This window comes from Chlamydotis macqueenii, chromosome 7, assembly GCF_036417535.1.
Source record: "Chlamydotis macqueenii isolate bChlMac1 chromosome 7, bChlMac1.mat, whole genome shotgun sequence".
Lineage (NCBI taxonomy): Eukaryota > Metazoa > Chordata > Aves > Otidiformes > Otididae > Chlamydotis > Chlamydotis macqueenii.
This window is the reverse complement of record NC_141562.1, coordinates 24,199,635-24,224,271: the sequence shown is the minus strand read 5'-3', so window position 1 is coordinate 24,224,271 and position 24,637 is coordinate 24,199,635. Positions and strand designations below refer to the sequence as shown.

General features: G+C 45.8%; 1 protein-coding gene across 1 annotated transcript in view; it reads right to left on the bottom strand.

Moving 5' to 3' along the window:
• ENTPD1 (ectonucleoside triphosphate diphosphohydrolase 1) overlaps positions 1–21,422 on the bottom strand; it is a 30,892-nt gene extending 9,470 nt beyond the window's left edge. The window contains exon 1 of the mRNA XM_086751963.1: positions 21,317–21,422. Coding sequence (XP_086608089.1) covers positions 21,317–21,332 — 16 coding nt within the window. The 5' untranslated portion in view covers positions 21,333–21,422. The remainder of the gene's footprint in view (positions 1–21,316) is intronic.
• Between the last annotated feature and the right edge of the window lie 3,215 nt (positions 21,423–24,637).

Below are 24,637 nucleotides of genomic sequence, written 5' to 3'. Positions count from 1 at the left end.
TTCAGCAGCCACCCTCTGAAAGTAGCAGCAAAGCAGGAGCAATTTTCTTACTGTAATGGACCATCTCAATAAACAGCTGTAGAAATCCCTTGTCTGTAGGCAGAGGCAGAATAACAATTGTCTGCATCCCACCTGAAACCTGAGACTAGTCATTTTTTTCCAAGGCACATTATTTCCTTAACCCTGAACATGACTTTGGCCTGTTGAATTTTAGCTCAGTCTCATGAGCACTTTTCAGGACTCTGGGGATTGTAAATATGTGATTTCATTGCTGTACCCCATACCAGAGCATCCATCTGTGTGAACTCTAATGCTACCAAGCAGCATTTTGTTGAAGCATTTCATACAAAAAAAGGTACAAAATGATAAGCATAATCCCGAAGGTCGCCTAGAAAAGCAATAACCTTCCAAATGGCACTTAAATTGCACAGAAATGAATACTTGATTATTAAAAAAAAACCAAAACAAAATCATAACATTACAAATCCAGATAAAAAATCCAATGTAATTAAAATAAAACTCACCTATCATTTGCTAAAGGTGAGGTGTTTGAACAAGTTCCTTTTCTGTACACTTGGTTACCTCCATCAGCTCTAGACACAATTGCAGGCCCTGCCATGGCAAAGAATTAACTTATTCCCTAGACTCCTCCAGCTCCTTTGCACCCTAAGTTCATGTTGCTGAATGCCAGGCAAACACTCCTCAGTCTCCATCAAATGGGGCAATACTTGACCCTCTAGCACCTCTGATTTCCTTGCCTCAGGAATTTTCTTCCACTAGCAGTTTCCCTCAGCTAAGGGTTAAGCAGGCGTGATCTGTCTCTGTGCCCAGCCAGAACCCAAATAGAGACAGATCTCTGCTCTTTCTCCTGCAGTACCCACCGTCAGTGGCAATAAAAACATCACATAAGGCCGTAAATTGGCATAGAAATTATGCTGCTTTTCTTCTTCTCCACCCCAAAGCTCAGAGCTGCCTGGTACTGGACCCCTGCCCGGCTGTGCAGGCATTAAGCACTCTCCAGATGTTGGAGCACAGCCCAGCTGCTCAGGCATCTCTGTCTGTTTCTAATTTTGGTCTCTTTGTTTTTTTGTAGGGGCTACCACTGACTCCATCCAGTGATTGGTGCAGGCCCCAGAACATAAACAGATCTAATATCCTTTCTGTCTCTGAGTTAGCTATCAACCGAGCGTGACGCTGCCAGCCGCTCCAGCTAACACCAGTTTTGCTGCAGAAACCCTGTTGCTCTCTCTGGATAACCCAGGAAGGATCGCAGCAGCGTGGGAGGCAGCTCTGTGTGAAGGCAAGGAAGTAGGATCGTCCCTGGTGTCTTCCAGAACTTCCAGACAAATACGAAACTGCTCCTCCAGTCAAAATCACGCTAAGTCACTGGCAGCTCTGCGTGCCAGGAAATGTCACTCACATCCAAGGCTGCCCACCTCCACCTCACCAAACAGGACTTAGCAACAAATGTTAAAAGAAATCAAGCAACCAGCTGCTTTTAGAGATGCAATAAGAAGAGTCTAAGGCTGGCTTAAGAACTGAAATGAGGATCGTCAAAAAGAAAAGCAGAGATACTGTGCACAGTCCAAAGTCATGCTCAGTTCAGATAACCTCATTGTGACCCATCATCTCTAATAAATACAAATATAGTTCTAAGCTATGGCTTAGCACAACAGCTGAAGTTGTTGCTCCTTCCTTTGGGTGCTCACACTCAGCCTGTTACAGAAGGGATCACAAGAGGCTGTACTGCAAGGCCATCACTTCGCCACTGCACTGCACTGCCAGACTGACAAGGGACAGTTCCTCACTGTCACCTTTATGTTCTCAGCACACCTCTGTCTGGTCAGAAACATAATTTTCAGTCTTAATTTATTTATTGCTGGTTTATTCCGTCTGTCTTTGTTCCACCTTTGTCTCAAAACTTCTGCAACTCTCAATCCTCCTGGAGTTTATTCTTTTAACCAATTTATAAACAATTAACCTTTCTGGATTTTAGTCTTTCCAGCCCTCTCCATCGCCCTGAACAATTCAGCAGCCCCTCTCTGTGTACAGAATAATCTGCTTTTATTTTTCTTAAGCATTTCTTACCAGAGCTGCAAAGAGCCCAGCCTTGCACAGGAGTATACGTTACACCAGGAGATGATGCAGTCTCAGCCTAACTGAAGTGAGGTGGGACCTGTACCACCTCAGACACACAATCATCGACCATCACGGCCACTGCTAAGTCAACCCAGCACCTCTCCTATGCAACCCCAGCAATCCCACATTTGATCACATTTAATTAAATCAGCTGTGCCTCATGCTGTAAGCAAAGGGAGTTCCAAGACACACTGCCTGCTGCCCACGGGGCTTGGAGTGACGACAGAGAACAAGACGGTGTCTTACGAATCCTGCCCATCAGCTGGCAGCTACCTCTGCTGCTCATCACCCACGCTGCTGCTGCAGTCTCTTGGGATTCTCTCCAGTAACTGTTTTCCTAAGCACATGTCCAGACTTTGCGGGAGAGCTGCTGGATGCTCATGCAATCATGTAGCCCAGCAAACGCAAATACAGTCCGCAGAGTTCCTGAACCTAAACATATTGGAGAGACACAGCACAGTGCTGAGAACACACTGAATTATGACCCATCACAGAAGCACACGGGTATACTTAAAGACTGAGAAACTGGGAACAGTATGGAATGAAATGAGTCAGATGCTGCCGTATTTTTAAAGCAAGGAGCAACAACTTGCCTGCCTGCCAGCTGAAAGAGCACAGGAGCCCATGGCTGACGGGTGCCCAAATCCCTCAGCAGTCTGAATGCACCCAGCACCTGTGACTGGCTCTGTGGTACAGGGTGAGCAGCTTGGGCAGGAGTATCCCTCAGGGCAGGTGCTTGCAAACAAATGTCATCCAGGCCAGCAGAGAGCCCAGTAGACAGGGGCTCTGGCAATGCAGCCTGTGCACATTTACCAGCTGCAGGAATCCATGTCCATGAAGTGCTGCTGGCAGGAATGGCAGGGAAAGGGGATGGGAGCAGTCAGTGCTGCTCTTCAAGGTGGATGGGGCGGAGGCACATTAACCTCCTGCTGAGGGAAAATGAGCTTTTGGTAGCGATGAAGTGTGTCAGGCTGAATTGCACACTCAGTGAGGTTGCTGAACTTGCATCAGGTTTTAAGGCACACTAAAAGGCACTCCTGTCTTCAGACTCACTGCAACCAAACATCTGAGTCCATAAATACGTGTAAGAGCCCCACTGCTTCATTTATCAACACTCTTCTGAAATTTTCTCTGTCCTCATCTAACTTCTTACTCATTTTTCATCTGCCTTTTTCATTCAAACATGCTCTTATCCAAGTTACTTAGGAAGATTTTGCTGCAAAGTAATCTAAACTAACTGTTTCAGGTCAACTTATTGGAAAAGTCAAAAGACTTCTAAGGCTGGTGAGAGACTCGAGTTTGTCTTAGAATATACATACAAGCACATATACAGCAAGTGAATTGCTTTGGTTTAAGAGGTTTTATTTCAAAATGTCAGGGCAAGACACTGAACAGGTTGAAACTAGAATTCAAGCTTCAGATCAGGATTTTACATCACTTTTTACAGCTATTATGTGGAACAGCATGGGAGGCTCTGCTCCAAGTTTTAATTACTTACATAGCAAAGATGTGGCCTAAATACTGGTGTGATCTCTGGCCCTCCTTGTGGTGCTAATTACAAATACACATTTACTGGATTATGTCTTTCTAGATTAAATACTTGTGAGTGCTGAAGTATGAACACTGAAATGTCAGCGAAATGGATAATCTAAACAATGTAAAATGGGCTTTTTGGATGCTGTCTTTCAGAGACATTTGATACTTTGAAATCACACAGCCCTACAAATCTCAAACCCCAGCAGATTCCTATGGATGTCGGCTACGCAGAGTGCTTGAACTAGTCTGTGCCACGTGTACACACACGTGTGCGTTAGTGAGCTGGAAGATGGAGTAAAGAGTGCGTCTGTATCTGTGATAATACCAAGTTGGGAGCAAAAGGACACTGACACATAGGTCTGGAATTCAAAATAAATTTGATAAATAGAGGAGAGTCTAGGGAAAACATCCAACTTTCTGGAGTAAAGACAAGAACAAATATGACATTTAGAAAACAGTCATCGCCCAAAGACAGCGTGGTGAGCAATTGGTTAAGTAGCACTTCCAGAGAAAACACTCTTGCAGCTACAGCCATTTGCAGTAATTCTTCCCTCCATCTAATGCTGGTAAAGCCTCCTGTGAAGTTCTATGCCCAATTTTGGACACTGCCTTTCAGGAAAGATGTAGACCACTTGGAGAAGCTCCAGATGAGAACAAGAAGAAGGATCACAAGTCTAAAACTTGACCTATGAGGAAAGATTGAAGGAATTGAGTTGTTTAATTTAGAAAGAAAAGATCAAGGGAGACACGTTAGCTGTCTTCAGATAAATGAAGTCTCTATCTGCCAGGGCTGTTGTAGATCATCCTGCCTCAGGGCAGCGGTAGCTCCTGGACTTTCTCCCAGCTCTGTTTCCTCCATTCAGAAGGCAGGGAGTTCACAAAAGGAGGGTAATGCACTCATAAGCCATGCTGTTAGCAAAGATCAGTGCAATGCGTATGCTTTACTCGTGGGATACAGATGCATTTGAATAAGTCTGTTCCCTCCTTCCCCTAACAAAGCTCCAGGTTGCATTCAGACAAAATTCAGCCATGGCAACCACCCTGTTATATGCTGTCCACACATACAACATTATTAGGGTGGGAGCACCTCATCCTTTTGCTGCTTTTAGAGTTGTGACTGGGATACATCCCTGGGAAATTGCACAAGACACATTAGAGGAGCTCTGTTTTCCTGGAAAAAAAAGAAAAGCACATGGCAATACCAATAGTTGGTGGGTGCTAGAGGCTGCAAAAGCTTTGCAGCAGCAGCAAGAGATGGACACGAAGGATCAGGCAGCACACGGGCCCCTTCTCTCCCTTCCGCAGCCGCCCGCGCAGCCGGCAGCGGCACAGAGGGGCTTTGTGCTCAGGACAGTCCCATGGCCTTGCTTACATTGGCCCTGCGGTGCTGGTTTACTGCAGGAGGGGTGATGTCCGAGGGGTTCCAGGCAGGAGCCCCTGTGACCCGGGCTGCCCCACCAACAAATCCTCCATTCACCCTGTGCACAAAGCAGATTTCCCAGTCAGAGACCTTCCCACGGTGCTCGGCAGTGCTGGGTGCGCTGCTCAGCCTCCCTGGCCGCTCTGCAAGGCACTCACACTGCCCTTCCATCCCTGCATCGCAGCCCCTCTCCCCGTTATTACACACCAGCCCAACCAAAGCTTTCCCAATGCCTGTTCTCTCTACAGGAAGATATTCTTCTGGCTTACATTCCAGCAGCCAGAGATAACTCAATATTCTCAAATACAACCAACAAGTGGCAGGATATTGCTGACACAATGACAGCTAATTTTCACATTTATATGATTTTACTGAGCTTCTAAGCCTGTACCCTATTTGTGCTCATTTCTTTAGGATTCACACATCAGAAGTGTTTTCAACTCAGAAGAAACAACCGTTATCAGTTACATCAGTCTCCTACCAGGCAACTTCTGGTATTAATTTACTACCAGCCCATCAAAACTACGTTTTAAGTGGAGAAGATTTATTGCCATTATGCACAAAGCTTGAAGTTTCATCAGAAAATATCCAGTGAGTTTGGGATCACTTCCCTCCCCCCATCCCAGCTTATCACGTAAGTTATTGCTTAAATATACTTGGATATTACATGATGTGAAGACATTTGTTTTTCTTTCAGAGAAAAAAGAAGCATCAAGCACTGACACATTTTCAGTTTTGTTATTACTGATAGTTCTAATATGCTGACTTGCAATGGGCCAATGGTGCTGCTAGGCTTCCTTTTGTGCTCAGTATCCTTAAAGTCTTCTCTACTCTTTTTAAATCTCTAGTCATAATTTTTTCTGTATGCTTTTTTGACCATCTTCTAGACTTTCCAACTTTAAATTTGCATTAACTGCAGCTTCCATTTTCTTCCCTAAATATTCATCTTTTAGAGATGATATTTTTCAAATTAGCATCACTTTCAACTGTTGCATTAAGGCTTTTGGGAAACAGAATAAGAAGTGAATAGGCTGCTTCTGACTAGCATTCCTATTTGGCTATTTTAAATACTCCACTGATTCAGCTCAAGTATTTTTAAATTTAGGAAAATCACTTATTTTAAGAGCTACTAGACATTATTTGATGACACAGAATAAGTGTGCATTACTTACATAATAATCCAAAAACTGTCATAGCAATGTTTCTTTCTCAATTAAGATTGGCGCCAGTATACACTTCCCTTGTGCTGGAAGTAATGCATTGCAAAATATGAGATGGTCACTCTTGTTTTTGAGGAATTACCCTGTCATTCACTAAAATCCACCATCATACCAGTTTTTCTCATCTCTGTATAGACAGTCACATCCTTCTCTGTCTCCGGCATCCTAGCTGGTAATGGCACTAACCTTCATCCGCATTGGTTGCTGGTTCCCAGTTCAGCCCCAGGCAGCTATTGTGTATACAACTATTTAATTATTGTTGTTGTTAAAGACAGCAAGGCCACTCCTTTAAGAGGAAGATTGGTGATGCGTGAGTCACATCACCAACCCAGTACAGTTCACCCTTCCCTGTACCCCATCAGCCGCCCACACTAGGGTGATCTAGATTTTGTCATGGCAAAAGAGGGGAAATAGCCTCCAGGAAAACTGTTCCCCCCTGTTCAATACCCGTGTTGGGTCAGCAAGTTCAGAAACTTCCTGGAAAACACAAAGTCCTGAGCACTGTAAATATTGCTACCCCCAACAGGAGGTTCTGGCAGGGGGAACGACCGCAGAGAAAACACATCCGAACTGCTCACCACCCACAGCGCGCTCTGTGCCCGGCGCTTACAGCAGTGTCAAAATATGCCCTCCCAGTAGCCACCAGTTTCCTCATGTCCTCTCCACTGACAACTTCTCCTGTCTCGAAAGGGCTGAGGCTGCCAAGCCCCTCACCACATCTCAAGGATGTTTTTCTCTGAATTGCAGGTTCCTGGGATCGCCTTGTGCATTGAGCAGCACTACCGCTTTTAGGGGCTCACTTCCTCAGCTTCCAAAAAATAACGCATCTACCACCCGCGCTGCTGCAGCCAGCGGGAACCTGAACTTCCCGAGTATTTCTGCACAGCAAAGCAAGCTGCTTTTCTCCTGAAGTTTCACTTCCCACTCAGGACTGAAAACCATTGGACACTGAGCACAGGAGCACAAACACTGTTCCAGGCTGGTGCAGCAGCCGCAGCACCACTGGCAAAGCCCCTGTACGATGAAGCCACGTATGCGGAAGGACAGATGATGCTCATTCCCCAGCAGCCCCGCGTGCGAGTGCATACACTGGGGATTGATGCAGTGCTCATCTGTGCCTGGGATTTTGCCTACACCTGGATTTTGCCACCCATCAAGTGTGATTTCCAGCACAGGTGTCTGCTCTTTTAGAGAAGCGTATCTCAGTACTGCAAGAAACCCAGTGAGTTTTTCCTCCCTTAACATGCATGGTACCCACTTGCAGCAGAGAAAACTGCAGGCACCTTTCCTTCGCAACTAATTCCAGCAGATGAAGTGAAAGGCCCCCTCCTATCCAGGCAGGGCAGCAGCCTTGCTGCCTCCTTTCAGTAAGCCAAGGTTAAGACTGCATGCATAAAAAAGATAGCTCTTTAGTTAAATATTTCCAGATTTGCCCCCGTACCTCCAGCTGTCAGCACTGGTATCTCCATTCCTCATTACAGAGTGCAGGACAGGGAACAGCTGGGACAGGGAACTCCTGCTGAGGAGTGCATCCACTATTTGTGGAAAAATATACTGATTTCTCAGAGGTCAGCTTTAATAACTAGGATTCCCACAAACCATTAGGAGAATTCAGCTCATGGTATTTGGCATGAATATCATGCTCTGTTCCTCAGGCTGCTACAATTTCCATTTCAAATAGCAGGAAACAAATTACCCTGTGGTATTTTTGAGGACAACCAATGGGAAGGAACATGAAACCCTGTCGCAGGGCACAGGCCTTGACAAAGTGCCCAACTGTAAGAGAATAAATACTTCTTGGAGCTTACAAAGATATTAAGTTAAATATGAATCTAAATTTTAGTAGTCAGAAGAGTACCTTGCAAGGGCTGGAGGCCTCATTCAGACGTGGAACAAAACAGCAAAGAAGTTTTGTGGGATGAATGGGCTGGCATAGGATGTTATTAATCTCTGAAGTTCAGATTACTTATTACCAGGACATGCAGTGAATCCTGGGGAAAATTAGGCTCAGGAAAGGAAACCCATTTATAATCAAACTGTAGTTTGCCCTTCAATTTGTATGTCTTCGTTACTCCCCCTCCCTGGCCCCTCTAAAGTCCTTGCCTCAAATAGTTCAAATTACAAACATGAAATATTTTGGGTAAGGCAGCATGGACACACAGTGGTAACAAGGACAAGGGACTGTGACAGCAACCCGTCCTTCTGGCAAGCGCCCGAGCTGCCCTGTCTGTGCACGTCACGTGAAGGGCTGCTGCAGGGGCACTAAACCACCATCATTTCTGGGTGACCAAGCAGCCCGCAGGCACCTGCACAGACTGCACCCAGGACTGGGCCCAGCAAAAGGATGTTACAGCTCTGACTTCTCACCGCGCCTCCCCCAGAGGAGTAAGAGCAAGAGCCGCTCTTGGTTCCCAGCAAGGGGGTGCAAGCAGGGAAGTCCCAAGCTCTTCTGAAACATACACCTCCATCTTTCTGCTCTGTGCTCTAGCCCGTGTGTTCAAAGATGCTTACTGGGCAGAGAAATCAACACTTTCCACTGTCAAAAGCCAACAAAACGGAGGTTACTTCAGCTGAAGAAGCAACAAGCTTGAGAGACAGCCACTCCAGCAAAGGGGGCAGATTTATAGCATGGAAAAGAGCCGCTGGCTGGCTCTGTTAAGAGAAGCGCAGCCCCTCGGCAGCAGGAATGGCCAGCAAACCTGGGGCTGCGCAAAAAGCAGCTACAGGTCTGCTGCTTCCCTGCCACCGCTGCATTTCCCAGCCTCTCTGAGTGCCCTTCTCTATCTGGCTGTGGGAGGTCCCAAGCTCAAGCCAGAGCCCACCTTCCAGCTGCAGGATCCCCAGTCCAGCCGTAGCGCTTGAGCAAGTTCACATGGCCTCTTTCCTCATGTCTCCTGCAGGAGCAAGAGGCATTGAGAAAGTTATTTATTAACACCTCTGGGACAAAGGAGCAAGAAAGAACACAAATACACTTATAAATCAGCTAAAGAGAAAACCTGCGGCTCTAACAGTCTCTTTTGTAATTCCTTAAGTGCGGCCTGGAGCTGCCCTGGCATCACGTCTTGTGATGCTGAGTCAGCAGAACAGCCCCACTTGTGCAGTAAATAGCCTGATAAGGGCAGAATAGCCCTGAAGAAGAAAGTGCTAACTTTTGCTGCATCCAGATTTTTCTTGGCTTCTGCTAGGATTTGGGAAGACAGATAGCGGTCAAGTTTCTCACCACTAAATACCAAGCAGTGACTCATATTAGCATCTATCTCTGCAATCCAGGACATATACTTCCCTCTGGGACAAGGTAGAAATAGTATAAAGAAAGAAAACTCATGCGAGAGTTGTCTCAAACAATACCAGTTAGTGCTAGCTGAGCTCTCAGATAGGACCATACCAATTCTGAGTACTTTGCCAGACTTTTTCCTTTGATGACAGTTCTCAAGGGGGGAAGGAGAACAAAAATAACAAAACGCTGTTCTGTTTAACAGTTACCCATAGCAGAGAAAAGCTGAGTTAAAGTTTCCAACAATTATCAGTACAAAATCCTAAAATAGACATGCAATGTACTTTTTTATAATTTAAAACTGGCTGGGACAGGAGTTCTATTATGTGGAACTATCAAGCTGTATAAGAGCACAGGGCAACATATCGAGATGACATGTTAGAACAGCATTAAAACACTCAGTGTAGCACTGATATGAATGAAGGAGCAAAGGCCTCAAGCAGAAGTGGCAAACTGCTCTGTAATTCATTGGGAGGAACTGCACAACCAGGGAGGATAGATAAATAATGTCCAGACTATCTATGGAAACCACGAGCATACACAGGAAACAACAAAACTTGGAGAAAGACCAACATGAGAAAAACCACTTAAACTTCAGATACTCATAAGGACAATGATGCTAATTGAAATCAGGATCTGATCCCAAAGAGATGGGGGCTCACTTAAAGAGATGTGAACATGGAAATGAGGACTAGCAGGCTGAAGGAGAAATAGGAGCTGTACAGTAACTCTGCAAAGAGAAATTTGTGGGGCTGCCTCCTTGGAGCAGATGTGGCAACCCTAGCTTTAAAATCCACTTATAAACTGGCTGGGCTCCCAGACCACTCTTGTTCAGATGACTCTCAGCACTGACTCTCCTCCTGGGCCACGATCTGCTCACCCTTTACACAGGCACACGGGAAGTCAACTTACTTTGGGTGGGAATGATGAAGGCAAGAGGCTGGTGAGTAATTTCAGCTTTGCACTTCCCATCACTGAAAGCATCTGACACCTTTCCTTGCCCTTCTATTTTGTTTTGCCCAATATTTTTGCCCAATAATTTTCAACTCCCAGAGCCTCTCACAGCTCAGTTTAGACAATTTCTGTGCTTCTGATCATGCCAAAACAAAAACTCCTTAAACCCTGCTGACTTTGCCAGTTATAAACAAAGGTTTTGCATCTTTATCTCATTTAAGAATGGAATAGTTTTGAAACGTAGCTATGATACAGGAAATTAATATAGCGACAGTGCAAGACCTTATGGAGCAGGAAGATGATACATATTTTGAAAAATTGTTTCAATTGCACTCATTTCCTCACCTATGCTGACTCCCCCCATACTCACATGCATGGAGCTCGCCCAGGTGCTCCTGCAGGATCCTGTGCGAGATGGGACCAGGAGTGCCAGCTGCCAAGTCCTCACTGCATCTCTTGGATTCCTCTTCAGTGCCAAGCTACAAATTTTTGAGCAGGTCTTTTACCATCTTTAGGAGCTAACGGTTCCTAGGGCATGATCCCTTTGCCTTCAACTCTCTCTTACCTCATCTCCCAAGAGCCCTAGGAGAGGTGGCTGCTTAGTGCCTTTTTGTGCTCATTTTGGGTACCTTAGCTTCTGCAGTTTGCCTTCCTGCTGGGAGAGGAGGAGGAGGGACTTGCACAAAGGATCTGCTGCAACCTTGCCACCATCCTTCTGTTATTGGAGCACAGTTTTTTTTTTTCCCCAAGGAGTTATCTGCACAGGGGCTCTATCAGCACCCATGCCTTCCTCTGACAAGTCATTCGTGTGAGGCTTATCAAGGTGCTGGCTGCTGTGCTTGTCGCAAACACCACATTTGTCAGTGTTTACCTAGTTTTAGTGCAGTCGGTCACATCCTTGGTTATCAATACAGACCGTTCTTTTAACCCTTGCTCTGTTGCTTCTTCTGGTCCTTCCTCTCACACACACACTTTCATTCCTGTTTCCTTCAGGCCAGTTGTAATATTTCTGCTTCTTCAGCTACAAGCCTGCCTTATGCATGGTGTGCCTGGACTTTTGCTTCATCATCGCTGCTGTGAAAAGGTCTCCTTGGCTTGGTTAGGTTATGGGAGACCCTAATAACAGCAAAGGAAGCAGATTTTAGGGCTGGTCTGAGGTCTGCTCCTGCGTGCAGCTGTGCTGCTCAGATGCAGCCAGGTCTCCTGCTCGGTGCTTGCAGCACAGCACAGACGAGCGCAGCACCAGTGACAGTCTTTTGGAAGTTAAGAGGATGCTGAAATCCAAGAGAAGAACAATGCAGCCTGTCCCTGGGTGTCACTATGAGACTCACCATGAGGGAGTTTAAATAGTTTATACCCAAGATCTCACTGACAATGTTACAGCTGGAGCTGCTCTCAGTCTGTCACATGCTGAGCAGCTCCCTGTGAACAGTACAGGGTGAGACCATTGTCACTGGTGTGGTGCAGACCTGGTAGTGTTCCTATATCTGGGCTCTCAGGGCAAGGCTGACATTAACCTTAGCTTCCCCGATAAAGCTCCGGGTGGAACAGGATAGCTGCAATTATCCCATAGCAGAACCACAAGACTCACAAGGAGGCTTTTGTGTGCACACATTTTCTCATGCTCATGTCACAGCCTTCCGAGCCCAGCCTTCTTTCAGCACATAGACACCAAGCGAGGCCAGGACTGTCTCGCTACTTTCCCACTATTCCCAGACTCCCCTTGACTCTGTGGCTTTTGCAGCTGATTCCAGCTCTCAGCAGTGCTGTCTGCCCACAACATGTGGGGAGCTAATACCAAACAGGTAACGCGGGAGCCTACCATCATACTTTTCTGTCTGTTGAACCTCAGCCTTTCCTTAATAACAAAACTTAACATTTAAATTTGTCCTTTCCACCCATATACTGCCAAGCAGTTTACGGAGGCCAGCGCCATTAGCCCCATGTCCCCAGATGATGACAAAGCACAAGAGAGCAGCAAATCGCCAGCCCGATGCTCTGTCATCATGAACCATGGCTCGCAGCACGCTCCCTCCCACAGAGAGGCAGAGTTCCCAGGGTCCTGGGAAAAAGCAGCACGCTTCGGCTACACCTACTCTTAAATTTATCTTCCATCATTTCGATATATTCTCTTGTGTTCTGCCAGATTAATGGCAACTTGGAGATTATTGGTCTAGTAAAGTACACACACGATTCATACTGCAAGATCTGTCTAGTTCTGCTACAACTCTAAAAACAAGGGAAAAATGGAAAATGTCATTTAAGTTAGGAGAAACATGCTGAAAGAGAGGAACATAGGCAGCGGAGCCCCATAGCAGGGAAGAAGGCATTCCTTGTGTTTCCTTCCCGCAGTCTGACTTCAGGGCCAGAGGCAGGAGAAACCAGTAGAGCAAAAGAGTTGTTTACTACTTTATAAAGGAGTTAGGGACTACCTAACAACAGTCCTGCTGCGTTATATTTAATCTCTATGAAATACTAGTAAACCTAAAGACTGACCGCTACACCACACCAAAAGTTCCCGAGATGTGGTTTGCAGTAGATTACAATGTTAGTTTACGGTTGCAGTCTCCTCAGAAGTAAATGGGCAGAAGAGGCTCTCCAAATCCCTATTTACAGAAGGGCATCTATTCCCAGCAAGGCTTATGGGATCCAGTTAGCATTGTCACAGACACCAAGTGGCCGCAACGCTAAAAGGTCCTTAAATTGGTAGAGAAATTACTAGTCTTTGGAGCTGCAACATGCTTTGTAACCTAAAAAGCAACTGTAAAATTACTGCTTTAACAAGGAGTTCATAGCACAGGGCCAGGTTCTGTTGTAAACCACTATTTTTGAGATGAAGTGCAAAGGCTTAGCTTCACAGCTGGCTTAACTCCTCTGCTTGCTCTGCCACAAAAAGGGACTAGCATACCTCTGTCTTTTGCCGTAGTTCTACCTCGCACTTGTACAAGTGCAGATTCCTTTTCTAATTTTTATATACAGATGTATGTTTTACAAGGCTACTCTTCGGATGGGTTAAGTTCTCTGGTCAGGCTGAGAGTCACGAGTCAGCGTGGGAAAGGAGCAGTTGTCTGAGTGTCCTTTTCATCAGGCAGGGTAGACATAGCTCAGCTCAACTTCATGTGTTAAAACCACTTGCTAAACTGATCTTTAAACTTGCAACTGATGAATTTCAAAATAAGGTCTTAATTCTCTCTGGCTAATGACCCAGTAAACCCTAAAAAACACTGCTGAAACAGTCTTTTCTTCTTTTCTTTATGGCTTTCATGCTTTTTGTCACAACAATATTTCTAAGTCTTGTAAACAAGAACCTGACCACTAGCTTTACCAGAATAAAGTTATTTCCAACTTCAGCTGGTTTCGTATTTACTGCAATCGCAGACAAAGCTGACAAACAGTAAGCTTCCTATACTATTTCAGGAAAGCAAGACTAAATATATAGAAGCTGTAGATTAACTTATTGGGCACATTCAATTCAGGGCAAAATTGCAGATTCCCAGTGTGTTTCCCACAAAGCAGCTGGAGCCAGCAGCTAAGGGCTGATCTTGGCCAAGAGCAGATGTTCTCCCTGGAAGGAGCTGCCCCCTGCCATTCTGGAAAAGAGCAGGTAGGAGGGAGGGACAGTGTTCAGCAGAGGAACAGATCCCACTCTGTTACCTGTCCCCACTACCAAGCCCATGCTCCATGCACCATGGATGTTTCCATCTCATCAGCTGGGCTGCAGCATCTCCAAATTCCTTCTGTCCCTCACTTCTGGAGGAGTCTCCCCCTTCCAGCTACAGCCCAGGGAGGAAGGTACATGGGCTGCTGCCTCCCCTGCCCCCAGCTGCAGTGTCACCATCTGTGAACGTTAGAAACCACAGCAGCTGTACCAGCAGTTCCTGTCACTCCGCTGCCTCGGGAGCCCTCCAAGCCCTCCGAGCAGAGTGCGAAAGCGCTGTGAACTGACTGAGCGGTTGAAGTGGTTTCTACGTACTGAGCTGCTGATTCACCTTCTCCAGGCAGTACACAGAGCTCAAAGGCCAGTTATAGTTTGAGCTTTGGCTGAGAGATTGCACATAGTTAATGAAAAACAAGCTAATTCTCATTCCTTTGTAAAAATAGGTCTGTTTTCTTTTCATTCTCTTCCCCAGGAACAATCTGGCATTCAGCACCCTAGATGATCAGTGCAAAGATTCTCAGGAGGATCAGAAAAAAAGGGGAGAATACAAACCAAACTGAGAGCCTTTAACTTCTACTTATGCAAAATAAAAACACTTGCTCAAAGGTGCAAGTCCCAGCCTGTAAACCATCCAGCCATGCCATAAGGGTTATCTTGGTCAGATGAGATGTAGTGCACAGCTGGATGAAGGTCACAAGGGAGCATGAGACAGTGTGGATCAGACTGATGGGCACATGTCTCCTCATATCAGAAGCTTAATCTCTGCCTACGAAGTATGTTGACATTACAAGAGGAATCTGAAAGACAATGTGAAGGCAGACAGTGAAGCAGCTCTGCAGATCCTCGTAGAGAGCACTTCCCAAGCTGGAAGGGACTGGTAAGAGCCCCAAATGGTTCAGTCAAGAACTGTAACAGGCAGAGCTGCAGCATTGTTGGTGGTGGTTGAGTATTGACAGAGTAGTGATAGCAGTGACTGCCACACTGCCTGCATCACCCTTGAAAGAGAACGGCCAGTGCAGCACAAAGAACAGAGGAACGAGGAACCCAAAGAGCAGACTGGGAAACTGATCTTTCCAGCCACATTTCGGGGGAGCAAACGCATGAGAGGACGTCAGCAGATGAATTTGTTCAGTGTGCACTTAGCCGACTCTGTTCCTTTCCATCTGGTCTCTCACACTTTTTCCCTTAACTCATTTCTTAATTTGTACTGCTAATGCAGCACTGTTTCAGAGCACAGGGCTGTTTTTGTGTCTCTCCTTGTCTTACAGTGAAGTGCCCCCCCAATAACTTTAATATAAGTGACTTTTACCCTTAACTGCTGTTATCTCACTTGGGCTGGCGTTGGCTTTCAAGCCAGACAAACTGAAAGTTATTGCAGAAAAAAAAAAAAACCCAAGGCTAGGGATAAAGGAAAGGCGCCTTTTCTCTTCTCTTTCAGCAGCACAGATTTATGTCAAACTATGTCGGCTGCAGAAGTGCACCCTTAGGCTCTGCTGCTCCCCATGCAAGCATACTGGCAACACTCTGTGCCTAGGAAATGCTGATGGAAGCATCTGCGATAAAACTTCAGCTCTGCTCAGGGAGGGGAAGTTTCCACTGAGCTGAGACATGAAGCCAGTTCTCACATCTAGCTGACAAAACCACAAGAAAATACAACTTAGGGAATGGTCCCATCTAACTCATCTTTCACAAAACCAACGGGGTTCTTCTCTTGTGAAGATGATCTGGAATTTTACCATTTAAGTTTGATCGGTCTCAAGCAATACTAATCCCTTACGGGTTGGCTCCCCCAAGTCATCTCAGTATCATTCACTTCATGACAAAAATCAGCCCAAACACCTCTGTCCTTAACCACATCCTAGCCACCTTGAACAGATTATTTCCAAGCTGAGAACCTGGCTCCTATCGCAACACGTCAAACAAAATCCAACTCCATGGAATGCTGTCATTGAACACTGGGCTAGTAAAAGGGTACAAAACACCTAGCTAGAGGGTGTTAACCCCAAAGTCAAGTTTGCTAGTTGCTCCCAACCCCATAGGTGCTAAAGGTGCAAAGATGTCTTAGGAAAAGAAGGAATGTGACCAAGCTTGATATTTTTGCACCATACTAAGTCAGTTATACAACTTAGGGAAGGCCAAAAGGATTACCAATTATTACAGCTTTTTTAACCCTTCCCTCTTCAGGTGTCCAGGCTTTTAAATTTATTCTTTCTCCTCAAGAAATTCCTTGAGAGTTTTCTACATATTTCTGGTAATTACAAGTCAAGAGGCAAACACAGGTTGCAGTGGTCACAATAAGGTTGACTAGAGGAAAATTTTATCTCAAACAAACAAACAAAATTGCTCTATAAAGCAAAGAAACTATGAGTTATGGCTGTCACGTACATACATACATACACACCTCTGCATATTTTTTTCTGGGCAACATTGTCTGGAAATATTTTTAGCCTATTCAGGATTTGAATGTCCAATTTTCCTCCCAAAGTTGCATTAGCTGTGCTTTTACAAGCTTGGCTTGAAGCCTATTATTTGCTCTTTATGTTTCCAACCACTCTTGGCTTCCTTAGACTTTTTCCTCTGACTTAATTGCTATTTGTACTGGTCCTCCTCCTAGGACTGACAAACTCCATCTGTAAATCAGCAATGATTTTATACTTTTTAGATCATTATTGAAGATGTCTAATGCCATCAAGCCTCTTGCAGAATACCTCTGAAAACACAGCTGTTTAATGACGGTTTCCTTTGATAACTATTTTTGAGGTCTGTTGTTATCCAGGACTTAATCCATTAGTTCATTCTTTGCTGGAGAGTCATAGGGAGACTTTTGTAATCAGAACAACATCAGAAATGCTTCTACTGCTCTGGAAAAGCTTAAACATAGGAAATATTAATATTTACTGTTTTCCATCTGATTTACTGATTTGCCATCTCTGAAAAACAAAACAAGTGCAAATAATTAATTGGAAAACAGATCAGATAGAGGACCAGTTGCCTTCCCAGTCCTATACTCATAATCTACCCTGCGGCTATCAAACACCAACCAGGGAGATCGGTCCTTCCATTTCCCTTTTGTGAAGTGGTTCCTAACCATCAGGGAAGTCAGGCTCTACAAGTCCCTTAACTTACAGCCCAGACTTATTCAATATTAACTCAATTTTTAAAGAATACTTTTTTTTTTCCCTAGAACTTCAATGGGCCTCCAGCCTCATTTGAAGAAATAAATCAAGACGACAATGTTAATAGTGATAATATGCATAAGACAAAATGCAGCCTGTTTTTTTCCAAATGAGAATCACACCAGGCTTGTTTGACATCTATTTTGTTAAGTCAGTTGACTGACTTTGTAAACAAAAAAAGCCTTCAAGACAGAAAGGACAAATGAAAAGGTCTGTCAGTACTTGAAATACTACCCCTGTTCCTCCTTTATAAACACATTCTCTAGTCGAGTTACATAACCAAAAGGAACATATTCCTTGAAGTTCTTGCTGCAGATTCTTGCAGGTGGGACTATCTTCGTTCTAGGGAGCAGACTGATATGCTTGCTTGAGGGGACCACATGAACTCACAGGCTTGCTTCCATCTGTGATGAGTAATTTCCTTTTCGATCCTTTCATTCCCGTCATCCATTTTGACAGTGCTATCCATTCTACAACAACATTATTCTGAAGGTTACTTTGATAAGTCTTATCCTTTACAAAAACAAAAGAATATGGTCAAACTGGCTATTAAAACTTGATTATTGGGGAGATCTATACAGTAATTTAGATAGAACAGATGCCAAACTAAACTGGTAATAGTTCTCGAGGATACCTACCATCATATTGCTGGGATATTGGGTCAACAACAGCATCCTTCCCATTGCCTGGGATATCCCTAGTGTTCTACTCTAGTTTGTTGGGAATTAACATCACTGAGCATAGATCTTCTCAGTAAATATTTGGCACACTTAATTTTGAATTGTTATAAAACTTTGTTTGCCCCCAAAATGTTAATTCACAAAACAGGCTATTTAATTGTAATACTTCCATGAAATACTTCTTCATATCAGAACGTATTTTTTCTGCCAAATTTGGAAAAGTATTTAACCAACAGTTCTGTAGGGTTTTTTTTTTCTGCATCATTAAAATCTTACCCTCTCCGACTCTGTAATGATTATGCAATTGCTAGATACACATTTTATTCCTAAGACACACAGAACGCCTGCTTTGAATTGTGCTTAGTCCTGCTAACTTTACATTTTTCGCCCCTGATATCTTTACTTTCTCTAAGTAATCTTCCACAATTCACAGCCTGTATTTTCCATCAGATGTTCTCCATTCCCTCCTCCTCCACTTCCTTTTGATTTACTTGTCTTAACTTCTATTTGCTGCCTTCACTGCCTGAATGAACTAGCCAGTCATTCTCACTCTTGTTTTTGGAGTGCTGGTTAGTATGTATTCTTTAAATTCGCAATCTTTATTCACATTCCTTTACTTTTTTCCCCATCAGATTTTGCTTTATTACCGTTCCATGCTGGAATAATCACTGGTCCACAGAGATCAGTCATCCGACAGCAGTGATTAATTCGTCATGTATATAGAGCTCCAAACCAGAGTTACTACCACTTCTTCAGTTCAGTACCTTTTATGTTAAAATCTATATATTTTAGAATGTTTACTACTTTTTACTGCTGTCTGCACGCCATCAGCATCATGCTTTCCCCAGACTGAAGCCCCCCACGTATATTTTTCAGTAACATATATTCTTCAGACTTTGTCACGGTTTCTGCCCAAGAAGGTGTTCATACTGACCACTGATACCATCTGTTGCTCTGTAGCGCCCCAAACAGAATTTCTTCGTGGGCCATGTTAGCATATGGATCCAAATTTCAAGGCAGAGCTGACAGGATTGGTATTTAAAATATGGGCTTTCTAAAACCAAAGAGTAGCATTTCAAATCTGTTTATTACAGTCCCTGTGGACAAGACTCCCGGGAAACAGCTCTCTCACTGAAACACTCCCTAATAATTCCTTTCTGATGAAAGGACGTGCCCTCGGTGTGCATTCATGCCTCACTTCAAGGTGGAAACTTTCCTACTAGCTGATAGATACCGCCCGTCCTGGCCTCCCCCGTGTTGAGCCTACCGATTACTGCCTCTGGAAGACATACTGCGAGAGGCGTTTTCAAAAACACTGTCTCGTGTTTTCTTCTCCCACACACATGAAATGCGGTTTCTTGGTATTCATTGCACCAGTTTTCATTAGGCACTTGCAAGACGACTTGCATTTTCTGTAGGTTGGCCCATTCTGACACCATCACCACCTCTTCTGCAATTAGCTCGAGCAATAACTGTCAGTTTTCTTCAGTTTCCTTCTGTCTCTTTAAAATCCCACTTTCTAAAAGAAGGCTCATTTGGTCCTCTTTGCTAAATCAGTTCTCATCATCTAAATTTCTTCCCTGTGATTCCTCACCTCACTAGAAAAGGCATCTCCGTTCATGCAATACATTTCATTTTTGGAATGAAACTTAAAAAAACCTGTTTTCAAAGCTATTCTTATCTCGCTCCTCAGCAGAGGCAAATTATTTCTACATTTCCAGCTTCACGCAAGACTGCATAAACTAATGAGTTAATGTTCTCCTTCTGCCAGTCCTTGCTTTAAATTTTGATGCACGTCAGACTGAGAAAATGCTTCTTCCATTCAAATGCCATTCAGCACATTCTATGAAGTTAAAAACTTGGAGAGCTCTAGTTTACCATTTTATTTGTTCCAAGAAAAAAAAAAAAGAAAACCAAATCACATTTTGATTCCCTGTTGTAACAGTGATAAATGAGAGACTTCCACCTGGGTACTGAATGAGAAACTATCAAAACAGTGGCAACTATTCTCTCTAAGCTTCTCGCTCAATTTAAAGGCTAAGTTCCTGCCCAGGTCTTTTCCCAGTTTATTGCTTTTTGTCTATTTGTCCGAGCTCTTGCTTTGCATTTCTCAGCCCCGCACAGCCCAGTACTGCGAGCTCTTGCTTTGCATTTCTCAGCCCCGCACAGCCCAGTACTGCCAGCAGCAGCGATGGGCCGTATTGCAGAAGTTGCTGTCAACAGAGGGTAAGACGCCCAGGCAGACAAAAGCCGATACTAAACTAGGAAATGTTTCTGCCAAGCGTTAAGCGTGACTGGTGCTGCTACGTGCACCACACCAGCTGATGCTGAAAGGCAAACCCTGGTGCAAGACAGATCTCGTAGGACAATTCCTGTGCAGGAAGCATCTCCAGCGAATGCCGAGTTCCCGCCCCCCGTTCCCCACCCCCCCCGTCCCCCCCCCAGACCCTCGGACCGCAGTGACGGCGAGACGGGGCTTTGCCGAGGTGCCAAGCGGGGAATCCCCCTCTCCTCAGCCGGTCTTGGCCCCGGGAGTACCCGGCACAGCAGATCTTCCAACCTCAGAGCTATTTCGCTTTCCACCGCGGTTTCCTAACAGCCAACACTTCCCACGAGTTTTTGCTCTTTTCCCTCCGCCCCCCGTTCATCCTTCGAGTGCCGCTCTCGGCGCCGGGGGAGCTCGGCCCTGGCCCCGTGGGCTGCAGCCGGGGAGTCACGGCCGGTTCTTCCCCAGCGAGGAAGGGCGGGAGGCAGGGAGGGAGGGAATCCCTCGCACTGACGCGGCCAAACTTCTGCCAGAGGCCAGCGCGGAGCCTCCCCTGCCGCCCGCCCCGGGGGGACACGCCAGCCCCCGCCACCTCCTCCCCGAGCAGCCCCGGCCCCCGCCCGGGCACCCCGGGCACAAGTTGGCATCGTCCCTTCAGAAACGGGTCTAAAGGCTCGGAGCTGGTGCTGGCCAGGGGGAGGGCTGCAGCGAGTCGGCTTCCACCCAGGCAAGCCCCCGCCGCGGAGCCTTCGCCCACCACCCAGCGCGGAGGGAGGGCGGGCGGGGGGTGGGGGGGAGTGAGGGGATTGGGGAGGTGCCGCCCGGGGATGCCGCAGTCGCAGCTCCCTCCCGGCTGCCAAATCTGGAGGCTCCTCATGAATATGCACAGCCCCCGGGGGAGCCCCGCCGAGCCCTGCCTCCCCTCCCCCGCCGCGCCCCCTCGCAGGGGGTCCCGGCTGCTTTTGGAGGTGAGCCTTTCGCCTCCGTCCTTACCCTTTGGCTCGTCCATCAGTGCCGGTGCTCGCTGCCTCCTTCCGCTCTCTCCCGCTCTTCCTTTCTCAGCCTCCGCCGGCTCCGAGCTGCCTCAGCGAGAGGTGCTCATGAAAATGGGCGCTTCAGTGGTCCATGGCTGTGGGAGGGGTTAGTTTAACTCGACGTGACTCAATGCATCTCACTTGCAGGCTGACCTCTCTCTTTCCCGAGAGCGCGGATCACCTCCGACCCGCTGTGCCACCAGCGCCTCGTGGGCTCCTCCTGAGAGTCGCGGGGTCCCGGGCGGCCGTGGGGAGCGGTGGGCGGCTGCGGGACTACCGGGGGGCACGGCGGCAGCCGCGCTCTGGAGTGGGACTGCATCGCTGGCTCCGGGGCAGAGGTGTCATTTCGGCTGCAGAGAGAAAGTGTTTTATCAGGTTTTTGTTTGTTTGTTTGGTTGGGGTTTTTTTGTTGTTTTTGTTTTTGTCCTAAGTCTCATAAGACTGAGCAGATACTCTTCACACCAGTGAGGTTCACAAAGAGCTGTCCCAAGTAGAGATGACCTTCTTTGTTTCCAGATGTGAGGTCCAGCCGACAAAAAAAAAAAAAAAAAAAAAAAAACAGAAAAAAAAATCAAAACCACAAACCCCAAACCCAAACCATAAAATTGCAATAACTGCTGACAAGTCATCTGCACCTACCTGCCCCACAGAATGACCTTGCACCCCTGGCTGCATCTCCTGGGGATCTTCAGGAAAAAGCGAATTTTTGACTATTTGCCAGGAAGGCCTGAAAGGCTGCTTGCCCCCGCTGCATTCCATCCCCACTGTCTTTTGTCCCTGCTGAGTCCCTGCACACCTCCCATGTCAATAAGAAATACAGGACAGCGCTGGAGGAGTCTCAGCAGCTTTTCTCCATAGCCTCTGACATTCAGGCCCTTTCCAGACATCACCTGTCCCTGCTCACCCCTGCCTTGGATCCACCAGCCTCCCACTCCAAAGGAGGTTGCCAACCACCCTGACTCTTCCACTTCCTTCTCAGAGTGGTGGCCACCAGCTTCCCAGCCCCTGGGGATCTTCCCCCTCCCCATGTGCCTTCCCCACTGGTCACCCAGAGGGTGAGGTCACCAGAGCACAGGCCGCTACTACTTGCAGCTGGCTACCATGGCCTGCCTGTGCCAGAGCCTGCTCCCCTCTCAGGTGTTGCTTTTACCAACTCACCCTCCTGCTCCTGGGACTTCTCTTTGCAGCCAGACAAGTGGACACGCTGCCCTGGAGCTGGACATCATCCAGCTCTGTGGCCACCACCAGCTTCCAGAGATCCTGCCCCAAGGAGAGGCAGGAGGAGCCGGGTCCTGCAGGCTGATGCTAGCACCTGGAGAACCAGGTCTGGACGTGGGATTTCAAATCATTGCTGCAGCCCCATCACTAACAAAGACCTGTTCGTTCTCCTTCACAAACTAACATTGACCTAGCCTGTGTTACTGCAATCTGGTAGGACAATCCTCCTGTTTATAATGTTTCTGAGAACAGGAAAATAGAGAGCTACAAAATAAAACAATTGACATAGTTAAGGCTTTAGTGAGTGACATTCTTTCTGGATTATTAGCTTTGGTTCAAAAGCCCAGGGAGCAGTGTTTCAGCACACAAAGCTGAAGCTGGACTGTAAATGTTTTCCACCTTATTCAGAAAAATTGGTCTGGGCAGCCCAAATGAGGGAGAACTGACCTTACCTCCAGTGATAACAGGCCAACATTTTTAAAGGGTTTAGCATGGTGGAAGCAATTATGTTGGTCACCTTGACACCAACTCTTTTTAAAATAAGAGTGTAGTTGATATAATGCTCAGTTAATAAATACAACTTTAAAAGTCTTCAGTGTAATAAATACCAACTGCACAGATTTATCAATAATACTATTGCCTTTAAAAAAAAACAACACTTATTAAAGTGCTTGTATACCAATCACACACTGACTCCTCCAAAGAATACTTGCTGGTAAACTGTCACAGGAAATAAAAGTTATATAAAAAATGCCACACATTAAATGAGTTAAATCCCACTGAAATGTAGTTTTTAAAAACATAGTTGGAATTTAGGACTGATTTTCAGATTACTCTGTTTAGACTCAGTGTCTCTACAGCTAGAAACTCAAGCAGCTCAGTCAGCTTCAGCTGGGCTTGTTGAAGAGCTCACCCAATGGCTAAGGAGAGCAGATTGAACAGGTGGAAGATATCTAGAGGCTGCTCTCAGGGAAAGATAGACACAGCTCCAAGCCACATCTAACACCTCTTATGGATGCTGAAATCAACCTGTTTAAAGTCTTTTAAAATAGTGTACGTACCTGACAAACTACAGTAAGCTCTTTTATACAGGTCTGCTAGTGACAGTCAGTTTGTTTGGTTTGGTTTGGTGGTGTTTTTTTTTTTTTTTGGTCTGAGGACGTTCAGCTTCAGAGATAGATGAAACCTTTATGGTGGAGGATGGGCCACCAAGTGACCATGAAACACACAGTTTTCACACAAGAGGAAGTTGGCACCTGGAGTGCAAGGGCCCCATGGGGAAGGATTGCTATGAACTGTGATAGTTATGGGCTACTATACCTAAAACCATCCAGATCCTTCACAGAGCTGCAGGGATCAGATTTCTGAGTTGAAGATGATCTACCTTAAGTGATGGACTGATAAACACGTGAATAGTATTTCTGCAGCTATAGGAGCAGAGAACGAACGTGTTGCATGCTATTTTGCAGTCATTCAGTTAAGGTGTAAGAGACTCATAAATTAAACTTTTCCCTCTTTCACTGTAACAGAGGGGAAGGGTGGACTTTGTAGCCCCATGTGACATGAAATACAGACTTCCTCTTCCACAGAGGGTCAGATCCAGATTTTGTAGAGCAGCTTGGTTTTGCCTGCTGATCCTCCTGCCTTTGGGGAAACCTCTGACTGCAGTCCACAAGTCAGCAAAAGGCAACAGGGGATTTTGTGTCACAGTCATTTCCATAAGAAAACAAAATGAGGAAAAAAAAAAAATGAAAACCGGCCCCGGAGGCAGGCATTTGTGCTTAGATAAGGCTCCAGACAGTGTGAGGAGGAAGCTTGAAAACACAGAAATAAAGAAAAGAGGAAACCAGAGAACTCAGGATGTAGTTTCCACACGTCTTGAGCAGGGGGTAAGAATAGCAAAACAGAGGAGTGCCATTCTTCTACTCCTAGGACAAAAACAAGCATCCTGTGCAACTTTGTAGGAACAAAATGTATCTTAAATACCCATCTTCTTCCGAGCCATAGTTAGAGCTTAGTCTCAATCATCTTGTTCTTCTAAGTTTACACAAGTTGTGCGTGT